The 16,124-nt window shown below is 44.1% G+C and overlaps 1 protein-coding gene across 1 annotated transcript; it reads left to right on the forward strand.

Annotated features, from left to right (window-relative positions):
- Window positions 1–778: 778 nt before the first annotated feature.
- LOC120065823 (anoctamin-10-like) lies at window positions 779–15,627 on the forward strand. Its single transcript, XM_039016872.1, has 12 exons — window positions 779–977; window positions 1,329–1,502; window positions 2,911–3,051; window positions 3,894–4,013; window positions 7,387–8,019; window positions 8,272–8,327; window positions 10,376–10,450; window positions 10,688–10,852; window positions 13,161–13,352; window positions 13,592–13,729; window positions 13,996–14,112; window positions 15,589–15,627. Exons 1-12 carry the CDS (start codon window positions 779–781, stop codon window positions 15,625–15,627), a joined length of 2,049 nt encoding a protein of 682 aa, XP_038872800.1.
- The last annotated feature ends 497 nt before the right edge of the window (window positions 15,628–16,124 follow it).

The following is a 16,124-nucleotide window of genomic DNA, read 5'->3' on the forward strand; positions in this document are numbered from 1 at the left end:
GTGGGATGTTACCCTCTCCTCTCCGCATCACATGCAAATGGGACTGCTCTCTAACCTGTAGCCACAGCCTTCTATGCCCATTTGAGATCTCCATGTGAGTCGTTGATGGATTGATTGAGTTTTAAAAAACACACGGGACATACATATAAAAAAAACGTGACAGGAATATTACAAAATCCGCAATACTGGTCCTCCCTTGCCGATAATGTGTCACGACTGCTGAAATAGCTCTCTAAAGCCACGACACATCGACAGTGGTTAGGAACTAGTCCCTTAGCCTTCTCTGAAATCCCGACCACCGCATGCATGCATTTGTTGTTCAAATAGCCAGCTAGCTAGCGATCAAGTCAAACAAGTAGACTTTTCATCTCAGTCCTGCAACTCTGTAAGTCAAGACAACCAGATGCTGGTGAACAAAACCCAGAGCAATTAAAACCCCGTATGACCCCCATGTCATTTCAGCATTGGTAAGAAGAAGTTTAGTCCAAATTGGATGTTGGGTACTATATTTATTGAATATTATATAAATCCTATAAATTAAAATTGCCAATTTAGGTGCAATCTATTAGCTTAATTTCTCAGATCAAATTATATTTCAACCAAATAATAATGTCTAACTACAGAAACCATTTTAGAACACTCAGACGGTGGGTGTCGAATCTTCTGTTTTTGTTCCTTTTTGTTGTTGTTGTTGGAATGACCCGGGTGGATTACAGAGTGTGTAACAGATACAGTAAAACTCCTTGTCCTCCTCACACTGCCTCTCCACAGGGACGTGATGACGTCGCTGGGGGATAAAGGCTCTGTCCAGACACAGACCAAGGTCCTGTCCCAGGGCTGCTGGACGCAGGTCAGCTGTCTCTGCTGTGTGTCTGAGCGGGTGGAGCCCCTGGTCCTCATCCAGCTTCCAGACAGCGTCCAGCCTGTCACCAAGAGGTGGCTCATCTCCCTGATTGAAGCTTCAAAGAGACATGGAGGTGAGAGGTCAGGTCGGATAGGGTCAGCAGCAGATCAGAGACCTGACTGTTCTTCAGTCTGTGTTGCTTGTTTTGTTCCAGCCGAGTGCTATTAACACATCTGATTCAACTGATTCACCTGGGCTTGATGATTTGTTTATTAGTTGAGTCTCTAGTTTCAAAGTAGTCAGCCACATCAGGTTAATCCTGATGAAATGTTGCACAATACAACTGCAGGAGCAATCCATGTGTCTTAGTTTATTAGCTGAATTAAGTGTCAATAATTACTGGGCTGAAACCAAAGCATATACTAAGATCACTGCTGTAGAGGCAGGAGTACTGTAATTGACCCTCTCCTCCTCCCTGGACTAGGAGCAGCTTTGCTGGCCCAACCTGGAGAGGATGAGTGTGGAAATGTGATCGTGGTGTCTGCTCCTCGCTGCACCCTTCTCAGAGCCACAGAGGATCTGGGTCTGTGTAAGAAATACCGCAATGAAGAGATGGCTTCTTTCTCCTACCACGACAGAGACAACTTCACCAATGTCGGTAAGAATGTTGGTAATACTGGGGGAAGAGTAGAAGGATATTAAAGGTAATAGCAGTTACAAGTTGTAACAGATCTTCAGCACCCAATACACCTTCTGTAGGAATAGAATCAACAAAATAAAAATTCACTGTTGTAATAGTGTGGTAATATAGACAAAATTACATATTAAATGTAATATACAGTACCAGTCAAAAGTTTAGACACACCTACTCATTAAAGGTTTTTTATTTATTTGTACAATTTTCTACATTGTAGAATAATAGTGAAGACATCAAAACGATGAAATAACACACATGGAATCATGTAGTAACAAAAAAAAAGTGTTAAACTAATCAAAATATATTTTAGATTCTTCAAAGTAGCCACCCTTTGCCTTGATGACAGCTTCACTCTCTCTAAACCAGCTTCACGAGGAATGCTTTTCCAATAGCCTTGAAGGAGTTCCCACATATGCTGAGCACTTGTTGGCTGCTTTTCCTTCACTCTGCGGTCCGACTCATCCTAAACCATCTCAATTTGGTTGTGTTTTGGGTCATTGTCCTGTTGAAAACAAATGATAGTCCCACTAAGCGCAAACCTGATGGGATGGCGTATCGCTGCAGAATGCTTTCGTAGTCATGCTGGATAGGTGTGCCTAGAAATCTAAATAAATCATAGACAGTTCATAAAATTTTCCAGATTAACTGACCTTCATGTTTTAAAGTAATGATGGACTGCCGTTTCTCTTTGCTTATTTGAGCTGATCTTGCCATAATATGGACTTGGTCTTTTACCAAATAGGGCTATCTTCTGTATACCACCCCTACTTTGTCACAACACAATGATTGGCTCAAACGCATTAATAAGGAAACAAATTCCACAAATTAACCTTTAACAAGGCACACCTGTTAATTGAAATGCATTCCAGGTGACTACCTCATGAAGCTGGTTGAGAGAATGCCAAGAGTGTGCAAAGCTGTCATCAAGGCAAAGGGTGGCTACTTTCAAGAATCTCAAATATAAAATGTATTTAGATTTGTTTAACACTTTTTTGGTTACTACATGATTCCAAATGTGTTATTTCATAGGGATGGAGGCGACAGGTAGCGTAGTGTTGGGCCAGTAACCAAAAGGCTGCTGGATCTAATCCCTGAGCTGACAAGGTACTCTGTTGTTCTGCCCTTGAACAAGGCAGTTAACCCACTGTTCCCCAGTAGGCCGTCATTGTAAATAAGAATTTGTTCTTAACTGACTTGCCTAGTTAAATACAGTTTAAATAAAAAATCATAGTTTTGATGTCTTCACTATTTCTACAGTGTAGAAAATAGTAATAATAAAGAAAAACTTTTGAATGAGTAGGTGTGTCCAAACTTTTGCCTGGTATTGTATATGACAGTCTTGATTGACGCCTGTCCTCTGTGTTACCAGATGACATGCAGGAGTTCCTGACGCTAGCGGAGCGTCAGTACATAGTCAAGATTGAGCTGGACTCTCTACAGGCCCAGAAGAAGCAGAGAATCCCTGGAGTCCCAGATGCTCTGGGGGTCCTGGAGGCCTGGGAGAACATCTGTGAGTCTTTAAGTGTGTGTGTGTGTGTGTGTGTGTGTGTGTGTGTGTGTGTGTGTGTGTGTGTGTGTGTGTGTGTGTGTGTGTGTGTGTGTGTGTGTGTGTGTGTGTGTGTGTGTGTGTGTGTGTGTGTGTGTGTGTTTGCTTGATATGTGAATAGAGTGATGTAAATGGGGATTCCTAGAACAAATAAGGACCAAGATTTGGGGGATTTTCCTTTGGAGAAAGTATTGTTTACATATATTTGACATTTGTATCTTTAAACATACTTGAGAAATAATTAATTGAAGTTAGAATATTTGTGGACTTACCCAGGCCTCCTTTAAGACTGTAATGGTGTAATACAAGGTGCTACAAATCAAAAGTTGGTGTCATATGAAGCTTTACCGCTTGCTCTGTAATATGAGTAGTATTTTGATTTCAATAACACATTTCTTACATTAATTTATGAACATTGAATAATATAAACATGAAAATTGAAAGAATACAATTTGGCATATCTGTCAATATATTGCTTGTGCACATGTGTGCCATTTGCTTACCTCAGCATGTTCTGTCTCCAATGTCATGATCTTGCTTAGCTAAGCTGTTCTGCAGCAGAGCAGAGCACCACCTCTGGCTCATCATTTCAGTGCTCTCTCCGGTCCTCTCTCACTGCTCTGTGATCTGTATTCGTCTGAGAACTACAACACACTGTCCCTTACGTATGTTGGATAGTGTTAACAATGTAATACAGCCAAGCTTCTGGCTATGTTACCCCCTGTTACCCGTCTGTATGTGTAATAATGGTAGAGGTATTGTACAGTTCCCTGATGTAGCCCTTCCGTCCTGTCTCTGTGCTGTAGGTCAGAAGCTGGTGAGGGCAGGAGTGATAAAGGACATCTTCCCTCTACATAACCAGCAGAGACTGAATGACGTCTGCAGAAGGTGGTACTCTAAGAAGCAGATATGGAGACAGCCTCTCGGTAAACAGCAACATACAGTAAACACACACAAAAAAAAGTGACATACTTTTTTTAGAGTTAGCAATCTAGCTAAGTGTTTTGATTTCCCACTTCCTCAGGTGCTGAAGAATACACTCTAAGAAAAAGGGGTTCCAAAAGGGTTATTTGGCTGTCCCCATTGGGATCCATGTAGAACACTCTGGGAAAAGGGTTCTTTCTACATGGAACACAATAGGGTTCTTCCTGGAACCAAAAAGGGTTATTCAAAGGGTTCTCCTATCGGGACAGAAGAAGAACCGTTTTAGGTTCGAGATAAAACCTTTTTTTCAAAGCGTGTATAGGCTCTAGGCCAATATGCACAAAGATGTCAACAAAATAAATCTCATAATTCTGCATCCTATTTTGACAGGTTGCACATCAAAATATCAATCATATCATATCAAATCAAATCAAATGTTATTTGTCACATGCGCCGAATACAACAGTTGTCACCTTACAGTGACTTACTTACAAGCACTTAACCAACAATACAGTAAAGAAAAATAAGTCTTGAGCAAAAATTAGATCAGCATAATATTTTAATTCAAATAACAAATAATTAAAGAGCAGCAGTAAAATAACAGTAATGAGGCTATATATACAGGGGGTACCGGTACAGACTCAATGTGTGGGGGCACAGGTTAGTTTAGGTAATTGAGGTATTATGTACATGTAGGTAGAGTTAAAGTGACTATGCATAGATACTAAATAGAGAATAGCAGCATCGTAAAAGAGGGGGCGGGGGGGGGGGACAATGCAAATAGTCTGAGTAGCCATTTGATGTTCAGGAGTCCTATGGCTTGGGGATAGAAGCTGTTAAGAAGCCTTTTGGACCTAGACTCCGGCACTGCTTGCCATGCGGTAGCAGAGAGAACAGTCCATGACTAGGGTGGCTGGAGTCTTTGACAATTTTTAGGGCCTTCCTCTGACACCACCTGGTATAGAGGTCCTGAATTGCAGGAATCTTGGCCCCAGTGACGTACTGGGCCATACGCACTACCCTCTGTAGTGCCTTTGCGGTCAGAGGCCGAGCAGTTGCCATACCAGGCAGTGATGCAACCAGTCAGGATGCTCTCGATGGTGCAGCTGTATAACTTTTTGAGGATCTGAGGACCCATGCAAAATCTTTTCAGTCTCCTGAGGGGGAATAGACATTGTCGTGCCCTCTTCACGACTGTCTTGGTGTGTTTGGACCATGATAGTTTGTTGGTGATGTGGACACCAAGGAACTTGAAGCTCTCAACCTGCTCCACTACAGCCCGGCCAATGAGAATGGGGGCGTGCTTGGTCCTCCTTTTCCTATAGTCCACAATCATCTCCTTGTCTTGATCACGTGTCTTGATCACGTTGAGGGAGAGGTTGTTATCCTGGCACCTACTCCCTATAGGCTGTCTCATCTTTGTTGTTGATCAAGCATACCACTGTTGTGTCGTCGGAAAACTTAATGATGGTGTTGGAGTCGTGCCTGGCCATGCAGTCATGAGTGAACAGGGAGTACAGGAGGGGACTGAGCATGCACCCCTGATGGGCCCCCGTGTTGAGGATCAGTGTGGCAGATGGGTTGTTACCCACCCTTACCACCTGGGGGCGGCCCATCAGGAAGTCCAGGATCCAGTTGCAGAGGGAAGTGTTTAGTCCCAGGGTCCTTAGCTAAGTGATGAGCTTTGAGGGCACTATCGTGTTGACCGCTGAGCTGTAGTCAATGAATAGCATTCTCACATAGGTGTTCCTTTTGTCCAGGTGGGAAAGGGCAGTATGGAGTGCAATAGAGATTGCATCAACTGTGGATCTGTTGGTGCGGTATGCAAATTGGAGAGGTTCTAAGGTTTCAGGGATAATGGTGTTGATGTGAGCCATGACCAGCCTTTCAAAGCACTTCATGGCTACAGACGTGAGTGCTACGGGTTGGTAGTCATTTAGGCAGGTTACCTTAGTGTTCCTGGACACAGCGACTATGGTGGTCTGCTTGAAACATGTTGGTATTACAGGCTCAGTCAGGGACAGGTTGAAAATGTCAGTGAAGACACTTGCCAGTTGGTCAGCGCATGCTCGGAGTACACGTTCTGGTAATCCGTCTGGCCTTGTGAATGTTGACCTGTTTAATGGTCTTACTCACATGTTACTTGCCTCGAAGCGAACATAGAAGTTATTTAGCTCGTCTGGTAGGCTCGTGTCACTCTCTGCTGTGCTTCCCTTTGTACTCTGTAATAGTTTGCCAGCCCTGCCACATCCGACGAGCTTCGGAGCCGATGTAGTACAATTCAATCTTAGTCCTGTATTGATGCTTTGCCTGTTTGATGGTTCGTCGGAGGGCATAACGGGATTCTTATAAGCGTCCGGGTTAGAGTCCTGCTCCGTGAAAGCGGCAGCTCTACCCTTTAGCTCAGCGCGGATGTTGCCTGTAATCCATGGCGTCTGGTTGGGGTACGTACGTACAGTCACTGTTGGGACGACGTCATCAATGCACTTATTGATGAAGCCAGTGACTGATGTGCTGTACTCCTCAATGCCATCGGACGAATCCCGGAACATATTCCAGTCTGTGCTAGCAAAACAGTCCTGTAGCTTAGCATCTACGTCATCCGACCACTTCCGGTTTGGTGCTTTCTGCTTTAGTTTTTGCTTGTAAGGAGGAATCAGGAGGATAGAATTATAGTCAGATTTGCCAAATGGAGGGTGAGGGAGAGCTTTGTACACGTCTCTGTGTACATGGTCCCGTGTGGCTCAGTTGGTAGAGCATGGCGCTTGCAACGCCAGGGTTGTGGGTTCGTTTCCCACGGGGGACCAGTACAAAAAAATAAAAATAAAAAAGTATGAATGTATGTACTTGTAAGTCGCTCTGGATAAGAGCGTCTGCTAAATGACGTAAATGTCTGTGTGTGGAGTATAGGTGGTCTAGAGTTTTTTCCCCCTCTGGTTGCACATGTAACATGCTGGTAGAAATGAGGTAAAACGGATTAAAAGTCCCCGGCCACTAGGAGCGCCGCCTCTAGATGAGCGTTTTCCTGTTTGCTTATGGCTGTATACAGCTCATTGAGTATGGTCTTAGTGCCAGCATCGGTTTGTGGAAATCATGCATTTCCTGGATATGTTAGATGAAATAGCTTACTGTTTTAATCATCGGCTACCATCTCAGTTGTTTTACTTGGCACTGACAAAAAAAAAATCCAGAGCCCTGCAGCTAATGTAAGTTAACTGTCCATTTATTTTTGGGGGTTTATCGTTGTATTTGTTGTTATCGAGCAAAATAGTTACATTTATCGCGATAGGACTTTTTGTCCATATCACCCAGCTCTGGCACCTCCACAAACATGTACTCATTTGTCCTGCTAATGATCTCTCTCTTCCTGTGCAGATGCAATCCAGTCATACTTCGGAGGCACCGTGGCGTTTTACTTCAGCTTTCTGCAATTCTACACCTGGGCCCTGGTTCCCCCTGCCTTCCTGGGCCTGGTCCTGACCTTTCTGGTGCCTGGAGGTGGTGGGGTGGTGAAGGAGCAGGCCGTGGAGGGGGTGATGGAGGAGGACGACGATGGCCCCTCGGTCAGTGGTCACATGGTACAGGCTGTATTCAGCATGCTGTGGTCCACGCTGTTCATCGAGTTCTGGAAGCGCCGGAGCTCCTCCCTCTCCCACCGCTGGGGCACACGGCACCTGACCGAGCGTTTCGCCGAGCCCCGCCCCGGCTTCCATGGCACCCTGGGGCTCAACCCTGTGACAGGCCGTCTGGAACCCCTGTTCCCGGAGTGGCAGAGGCAGCTGCGTGTGGGCCTGGTGTCGTTGCCCCTAGTGGGGCTGTTCCTGGGACTGGTGGTGCTTGGGATGACAGGATTCTACCACGGAGAGGCCCTGGTACAGGGCTTCCATCAGGACAGCGGCTCCCTGTTCTCTGGAGCTCTGCTCTACCTGCCCTCCATAGCCCACACAGTCTACACCACCATATTAAAGAATGTGTACCACGCTGTGGCCATGCAACTCACCAAGTGGGGTGAGAGAGGGCACTGGGCAATGGGGAGGGAGATGAGTTAGATAGGGAAGAGATGATAGAAGGGGTTAGAGAAGAGGGAGAGAAAATAATGTGAGGTTGATGAATAATTGCAGTAGGGGTTAGAATGTTTGGGAACACAGAGCTAACTTCACCAAAGAGCAGATTCATAGAATAATAGAGAATGCAATTGGATGCAAGGTGTCACAGTTTGTGTGCGAGTCCACTGAAAATCAGTCTGATTTCCCCTCATAGAAAACCACAGAGAGGAGTCCTCCTTCCAGAACCATCATATCACCAAAGTCCTCCTGGTCAGTCCCAGTCGTCCTCCCACATCTGTCAGTCTATTCTCCTCTTCCTCCCTCTCCTCTGGTCGCCCCTTTCTCTACTGTATATTCTTACTGAATATATACAGTGCCTACAGAAAGTATTCAGACTCCTTCACTTTTTCCACATTTTGTTACGCTACAGCCTTATTCTAAAATGTATGAAATATTTTTTTCCCTCTTCAGTCTACACCCAATACCAATGACAAAGCAAAAACAGGTTTTTAGAATTTAAAAAACAGAAATAACACATTTACATAAGTATTCAGACCCTTTACTCAGTACTTTGTTGAAGCACCTTTGGCAGCGATTACAGCCTGGCGTCTTCTTGGGTACAACGCTACAAGCTTGGCAAACCTATATTTGGGGAGCTTCTCCCATTCTTTTCTACAGATCCTCTCAGACTCTGTCAGGTTGGATGGGGAGCGTCGCTGCTCAGCTATTTTCAGGTTACTCATGTTCGATCGAGTTCAAGTCCAGGCTCTGGCTGGGCCACTCAAGGACATTCAGAGACTTGTCCTGAAACCAATCCTGCGTTGTCTTGGCTGTGTGCTTCGGGTCATTGTCCAACGTTACCACCAGTAACGTTGGAACGTTAATCTTCACCCCAGTCTGAGGTCCTGAGCACTCTGGAGCAGGTTTTCATCAAGGATCTCTCTGTACTTTGCTCTGTTAATTTTCCCTCGATCCTGACTAGTCTCCCAGTCCCTGCAATTGAAAAACATCCCCACAACATGACGCTGCCACCACCATGCTTCACTGTAGGGATGGTGTCAGGTTTCCTCCAGATATGATGGTTGGCATTCAGGCAAAATAGTTGAATCTTGGTTTCATCAGACCTGAGAATCTTGCTTCTCATGGTCTGAGAGTCTTTAGGTGGCTTTTGGCAAACTCCACGCGGGCTGTCATGTGCATTTTACTGGGAAGTGGCTTCCGTCTAGCCACTCTACCATAAAGGCCTGATTGGTGTAGTGCTGCAGAGATGGTTGTCCTTCTGAAAAGTTCTCTCATCTCCACAGAGGAACTCTTGAGCTCTATCAAAGTGACCATTGGGTTCTTGGTCACCTCCCTGACCAAGGCCCTTTCCCCGAAATGCTCAGTTTGGCCGGGAGGCCAGCTCTAGGAAGAGTCTTGGTGGTTCCAAACCTCTTCCATTTAAGAATGATGGAGGCCACTGTGTTCTTGGTGACCTTCAATGCTGCAGACATTTTTTGGTACCCTTCCCCAGATCTTTGCCTCGACACAATCCTGTCTTGGAGTTTTACAGACAATTCCTTCGACCTCGTGGCTTGGTTTTTGCTCTGACGTGCACTGTCAACTGTGGGACCTTATATAGACAGGTGTGTGCCTTTCCACATCATGTCCAATCAATTGAATTTACCACAGGTGGACTCCAATCAAGTTGTAGAAACATCTCACGGATGATCAATGGAAACAGGATGCACCTGATCACAATTTCGAGTCTCATAGCAAAGGGTCATAGCAAAATTAATTGTATTTTTTATTTGTAATACATTTGCAAAAATGTTTAAAAAAATGTTTTTGCTTTGTCATTATGAGGTATTGTGTGTAGATTGATGAGGATATTTTTTATGTAATCCATTTTAGAATAAGGCTGTAAAGTAACAAAATATAGAAAAGGGATCTGAATACTTTCCGAAGGCACTAAATGTATTCTGATACAGGTAGGTGTACACTCGCATAACACAGTTTCTGTGGAACCCTGCAAGGTTGCAGGTTGCAGGTTGCAAGGATTTAAACTGCTGGCTGGTGGCAATAATGTAATTGCTTGTTTAGTAATTAAAGTTGGAAATTCAAACATTGCAGATTGTACAACAGCATACTAATCAACAACCAATTGATTAAAAATAAAAATACTACTGTGCTGTATAGGCTTACTGAACCTGCATGACATGAGCTGTCCTTGCGCTCTCTCCCAGCTTGGATAGAAAGTTGTTGTGAATAAAACTAGTCTATTAATGCCAAATAATACTGTCAAATAATATGCCAAAATCTCCCTTTCTCATTTTCAGTTTACTTTCTTCAACAACTTTGCTGTGCTCTTCCACATTGCCTTTTACAAACAGGACCTACCACTGCTACGCAAGGTAAGAGATTTCAGCTGGGCAGCACTGTTTGTCTATGGCCGGAGGAAAAGTTATACAATGTGGAAATACCTCATTTTAAAGAGTAGATCTAAAATATATGTTTTCTTGCACTCTGCAACAGAACAGATCATGTTCTCTCTGTGCACTGTGTGCAGTAATTGATCCCAGACAGTGTGTGTGTATGTGTGTATACAGTATGCAACTATTTATGTTTGTTTCATCGAATTGTGCACACAGAAGCTTGCCTCTCTGCTAATTTTGAACCAGCTGGTGAACCAGTGTACAGAGGTGGTGGTGCCGTTTATAGTCGACCATTTCCTCAGTGCTCCCCATAAGAAAGAGCAGGAGGACGACCTAGAGGTGGACAAACTCAGAGCCCAGAGAAGCCTTCCTCCTTTTCCAGTAAGTGTTTGCTTTGTTTTTCTCTATTTCTCTTCATTGTGCTCTTATCTGCCTTGGTTTCTTTGCATCTGTGCCTTAGGGGGTAGAATCAGGGTTGGGTGTATTTGTGTAACGGTTCTCATATGCTTGGCCAACAAAGGACACAATGCTGTTTACATTTTTAACAACATGACTACAGAGGAGCACTCATCTCATTAACTCCGTCTGATGGCCATACACGTGTACAGTAACATAACAATGTTCCATAACAGTTTGGGAGCACGTACCTGCAGACACACACACTTTAGAGCAACTGCAAATCCGTCATGAAATCTGAGTGACATGAAATAAAAAAACATTTACTCTTCACAGGGTGACTAACCTCATTAGCAAGGAAAGTACAGGACAGACGCTAGCTAACCTTTAGCGTACAGCAACGTGCTAACTTTGTAAAATGTCAATAAAATTGTAAATACAGGACACAACTGTAACACTATCACATAACATAGGGATTATAAAACAGTATCGTTTTCAGCATAACAGACATTAGATATCATGTTATAAGTGAAAACACTGGGTGCAGCATGGATCACGATACATACCTGCATCAAAGTTGAGCAACTCTTTGGTTGGATCCTGCGTGATCATAGGCACATATAGTGGGGAGAACAAGTATTTGATACACTGCCGATTTTGCAGGTTTTCCTACTTACAAAGCATGTAGAGGTCTGTAATTTTTATCATAGGTACACTTCAACTGTGAGAGACGGAATCTAAAACAAAAATCCAGAAAATCACATTGTATGATTTCTAAGTAATTAATTTTCATTTTATTGCATGACATAAGTATTTGATCACCTACCAACCAGTAAGAATTCCGGCTCTCACAGACCTGTTAGTTTTTCTTTAAGAAGCCCTCCTGTTCTCCACTCATTACCTGTATTAACTGCACCTGTTTGAACTCGTTACCTGTATAAAAGACACCTGTCCACACACTCAATCAAACAGACTCCAACCTCTCCACAATGGCCAAGACCAGAGAGCTGTGTAAGGACATCAGGGATAAAATTGTAGACCTGCACAAGGCTGGGATGGGCTACAGGACAATAGGCAAGCAGCTTGGTGAGAAGGCAACAACTGTTGGCACAATTATTAGAAAATGGAAGAAGTTGAAGATGATGGTCAATCACCCTCGGTCTGGGGCTCCATGCAAGATCTCACCTCGTGGGGCATCAATGATCATGAGGAAGGTGAGGGATCAGCCCAGAACTAAACGGCAGGACCTGGTCAATGACCTGAAGAGAGCTGGGATCACAGTCTCAAAGAAAACCATTAGTAACACACTACGCCGCCATGGATTAAAATCCTGCAGCGCACGCAAGGTCCCCCTGCTCAAGCCAGCGCATGTCCAGGCCCGTCTGAAGTTTGCCAATGACCATCTGGATGATCCAGAGGAGGAATGGGAGAAGGTCATGTGGTCTGATGAGACTAAACGGGGACAGGACGACTGCACCGTGTTGAGAGGAGGATGGATGGGGCCATGTATCGCGAGATCTTGGCCAACAACCTCCTTCCCTCAGTAAGAGCATTGAAGATGGGTCGTGGCTGGGTCTTCCAGCATGACAACGACCCGAAACACACAGCCAGGGCAACTAAGGAGTGGCTCCGTAAGAAGCATCTCAAGGTCCTGGAGTGGCCTAGCCAGTCTCCAGACCTGAACCCAATAGAAAATCTTTGGAGGGAGCTTAAAGTCCGTATTGCCCAGCGACAGCCCCGAAACCTGAAGGATCTGGAGAAGGTCTGTATGGAGGAGTGGGCCAAAATCCCTGCTGCAGTGTGTGCAAACCTGGTCAAGAACTACAGGAAACGTATGATCTCTGTAATTGCAAACAAAGGTTTCTGTACCAAATATTAAGTTCTGCTTTTCTGATGTATCAAATACTTATGTCATGCAATAAAATGAAAATTAATTACTTAAAAATCATACAATGTGATTTTCTGGATTTTAGTTTTAGGTTCCGTCTCTCACAGTTGAAGTGTACCTATGATAAAAATTACAGACCTCTACATGCTTTGTAAGTAGGAAAACCTGCAAAATCGGCAGTGTATCAAATACTTCTTCTCCCCACTGTATATACACAGAGATGCAGTTGCACAAATAATACGGCAGGTGGCTCCACAACTACACATACATATACATAACAGTAGCTGCTTAATTATGGCAAAACTCATACAACCAAAGATGTCTATTTCAACCCTGTACCATTTGCATGTCGTATGTTAGGGGTCTCTTTGTTTTGGTGATTATGCGTCTGTGGCTACGTTTCAGGGCCTGTTTGCAGAGTACATTGAGTTGCTGGTGAAGTTTGGATATTTGAGTCTGTTCTCCTGTGTGTACCCGCTCACCGCCGTCCTCCTGCTTCTCAACAATGTCACAGAGATCCCAGGGGATGCCTACAAGATTTGTAAACTGTTCCGCAAGCCATTCTCTGCCCCTGTGTCCAATATGGGGGTGTGGCAGGTCAGGAGGGTTTTGGGCGAGGGAATGTGAGAATTTGAACAAGCAGAGAGAGCATTTTTAATGCAGACAGAAATTAGCTATGCAGATAAATCTGGTAAATAAATAAATGTGAGCAATGTGTAGTGGTTAATGTTATTGTCTAATCAGTGCCCATCTATGTCACTATGCACGTGTCTGTATTTGCTCCTGTCCTTGTATGTACCTGTAACCATATTATTGTATGCCTGTGTATGTTTCAGACAGCGTTTGAGGTTCTGGGCTTTGTCTCAGTCATGTCTAACTGCTGGCTGCTGCTGCTGTCCCCTCGCGTCCAGGAGTTCTGTCTGGAGGGAGGGATCAGCGGAAAGAACATCATACTCGTCGCCATCCTGGTGGAGGTACAGTATGAGGGAGGGGAGTTAGGTTTGGGGAGCCTTCCTGGTGGAGGTACAGTATGAGGGAGGGGAGTTAGGTTTGGGGAGCCTTCCTGGTGGAGGTACAGTATGAAGGAGGGGAGTAAGGTTTGGGGAGCCTTCCTGGTGAAGGTACAGTATCTTGTTCATAACAGTACAGTATATGGTTTATAGCAGTTGTCTTATTCACAGAATGTTACAGTATCATTATCTGCCCAACTGACATAGGTGTATGTGTGTTTGTTTGTCAGCATGTCCTGATTCTGGTCAAGATGATTCTAGCCTTTATGATACCAGCAGAGCCTGACTGGGTCAGAATCAAGAGGGAACAAATCGAGTTTAACTCTATGCAAGCTCTAAGGCAGCAGGTAAGAATGATCTAATCAAGAATAATCACTAATAATATAGAAAATCCCTGCCAGTTACTGGAACAACCTGGCATCTGACAATCAAACATCTCCTTTTGATCCTACAGAAGCTATGAAGCCCCTGTGGGAGAGTGAGTGTCCTGTTGCCCTTCAAGTGGTGGTCTGGACTAGGGGGCTCATTAGAATTAGCTGCCATAACGAGGACGGACAGAAGGATATAACGACATGTCTGTTTGGCCTGTGAACTTAAACCCTGGAGCCAGCCAGTCTGAGAAGCTCTCTCAGTTTCTCCCTCTGAAGGACTCCCTCTCCAGGCATAAATACAGTTCAGAAAGGAAACACTAGGTATTCGTTTAACCATTTATTAGAGAATATGAACAGTACAATAGGTCTTGGCAATAGGCTGTGCTCCGTCAGGGTAGCTCACTGTCAGAGCAAAGCGTCAATAGATAACAACTACAGGCAGTGAGCAAGGTTTACTATACCAATCCACTTGCAGGAAGGAAAACAGAACCAAACAGGTGGAGGTTGGGGTGGTGGAGGTTGGGGTGGTGGTGGGTAGCAAGAAAAACAAATTCATACTAGCAGTAGCAGCAAAAGGCAGCAGAGGATGTGTGAGCAGAACCTGGTCAGCTTAAATAGACCGCCATATTAAGGTAGGAAGTGTTGTTAGCATCTGGTTGTTGCAGTCTCAGCTGATGCAGAAACTCAGGTTTTCTTTCTGAACCTGCTTTGCTTTATAAGTCTCTCATTTCATGGAAGATATAAGAGGCGGGGGTCTGGGACTGAAGGCAAACCAAATGAAGAGCTAGAAGCGTTGTTAATTGTGTTAATGCAGTATTGCATCTTCAGCTTAAGGTGTCTGAGATTTCTAAAATACTGGGTAGCTTTGGACTTTGAGTGTGGCACATACTCTGCAAGTATCTAATTTGCTCTAATCACACAAGTGCTGTATCATTAAAAAATATATTCTCCACAGTGGTTTACGTACTTTCACCTCATGAGTGTTACATTGTACGCTTCAGACACATTATAAACCTACTAAGATCACATGATACATTTTACTGGAATATTTTACAATGTTAAAACAATGATTAATGATGATCTTGATGTTGGAATATATATTATATTCATATTGTAGCAGGCTCAAGGGTGTGGGGTTTCCATGTCACCAAGTTCAATAACAAAACACGAACCAGTAGCACAACTAGAATTCAAATGGGGAGTTTATTAGTGATTTTTGTACACTGGGGAAAGGGGGGGGGGGGGATTCATAAACTACTTCACAGTCCACAAACTGGTCTCGTTGTCTGTTCCGTTCTCCAGGGGTAATCCTAAAACTCAGATCCTCAGCCAATCCAGTTCGGTACACAAGGGGGGTAATCAGACAGTCCAGGTCGCAACAGGTAATCACACAGCTAGTGCTCTTTCTTCTCCCCGTGCTCTTTCTTCTCCCCTCTCTGCCCCTGTGTGCAGGACGTTACCTCTTTTATCCCCAAGCACTCCCTGGCTTAATGAACGACAGCCTTGCCTTGTTGGGGCAGGCAGTCCATATAAGGCTCAGGGGTGGAGCCAGTGGGCTGTAAGATATCTCCCCTCAATAACCACTCCCCTCACATCTCCCTGCCGTCTGCAACAATATGTCCACTGCCGTTCAAAAGTTTGGGGTCACTTAGAAATGTCCTTGTTTCTGAAAGAAAAGCAATTTTTTTTGTCCATTAAAATAGCATCAAATTGATCAGAAATACAGTGTAGACATTGTTACTGTTGTAAATGACTATTGTAGGTGGAAACGGAGGATTTTTTATGGAATATCTACATAGGCTTACAGAGGCCCATTATCAGCAACCATCACTCCTGTGTTCCAATGGCACGTTGTGTTAGCTAATCCAAGTTTATCATTTTAAAAGGCTAATTGATCATTAGAAAACCCCATTGCAATTATGTTAGGTTGTTCTGATTAAAGAAGCAATAAAACTGGCCTTCTTTAGACTAGTTGAGTATCTGGAGCA

Source organism: Salvelinus namaycush, chromosome 21 (assembly GCF_016432855.1).
Source record: "Salvelinus namaycush isolate Seneca chromosome 21, SaNama_1.0, whole genome shotgun sequence".
Classification (NCBI taxonomy): domain Eukaryota; kingdom Metazoa; phylum Chordata; class Actinopteri; order Salmoniformes; family Salmonidae; genus Salvelinus; species Salvelinus namaycush.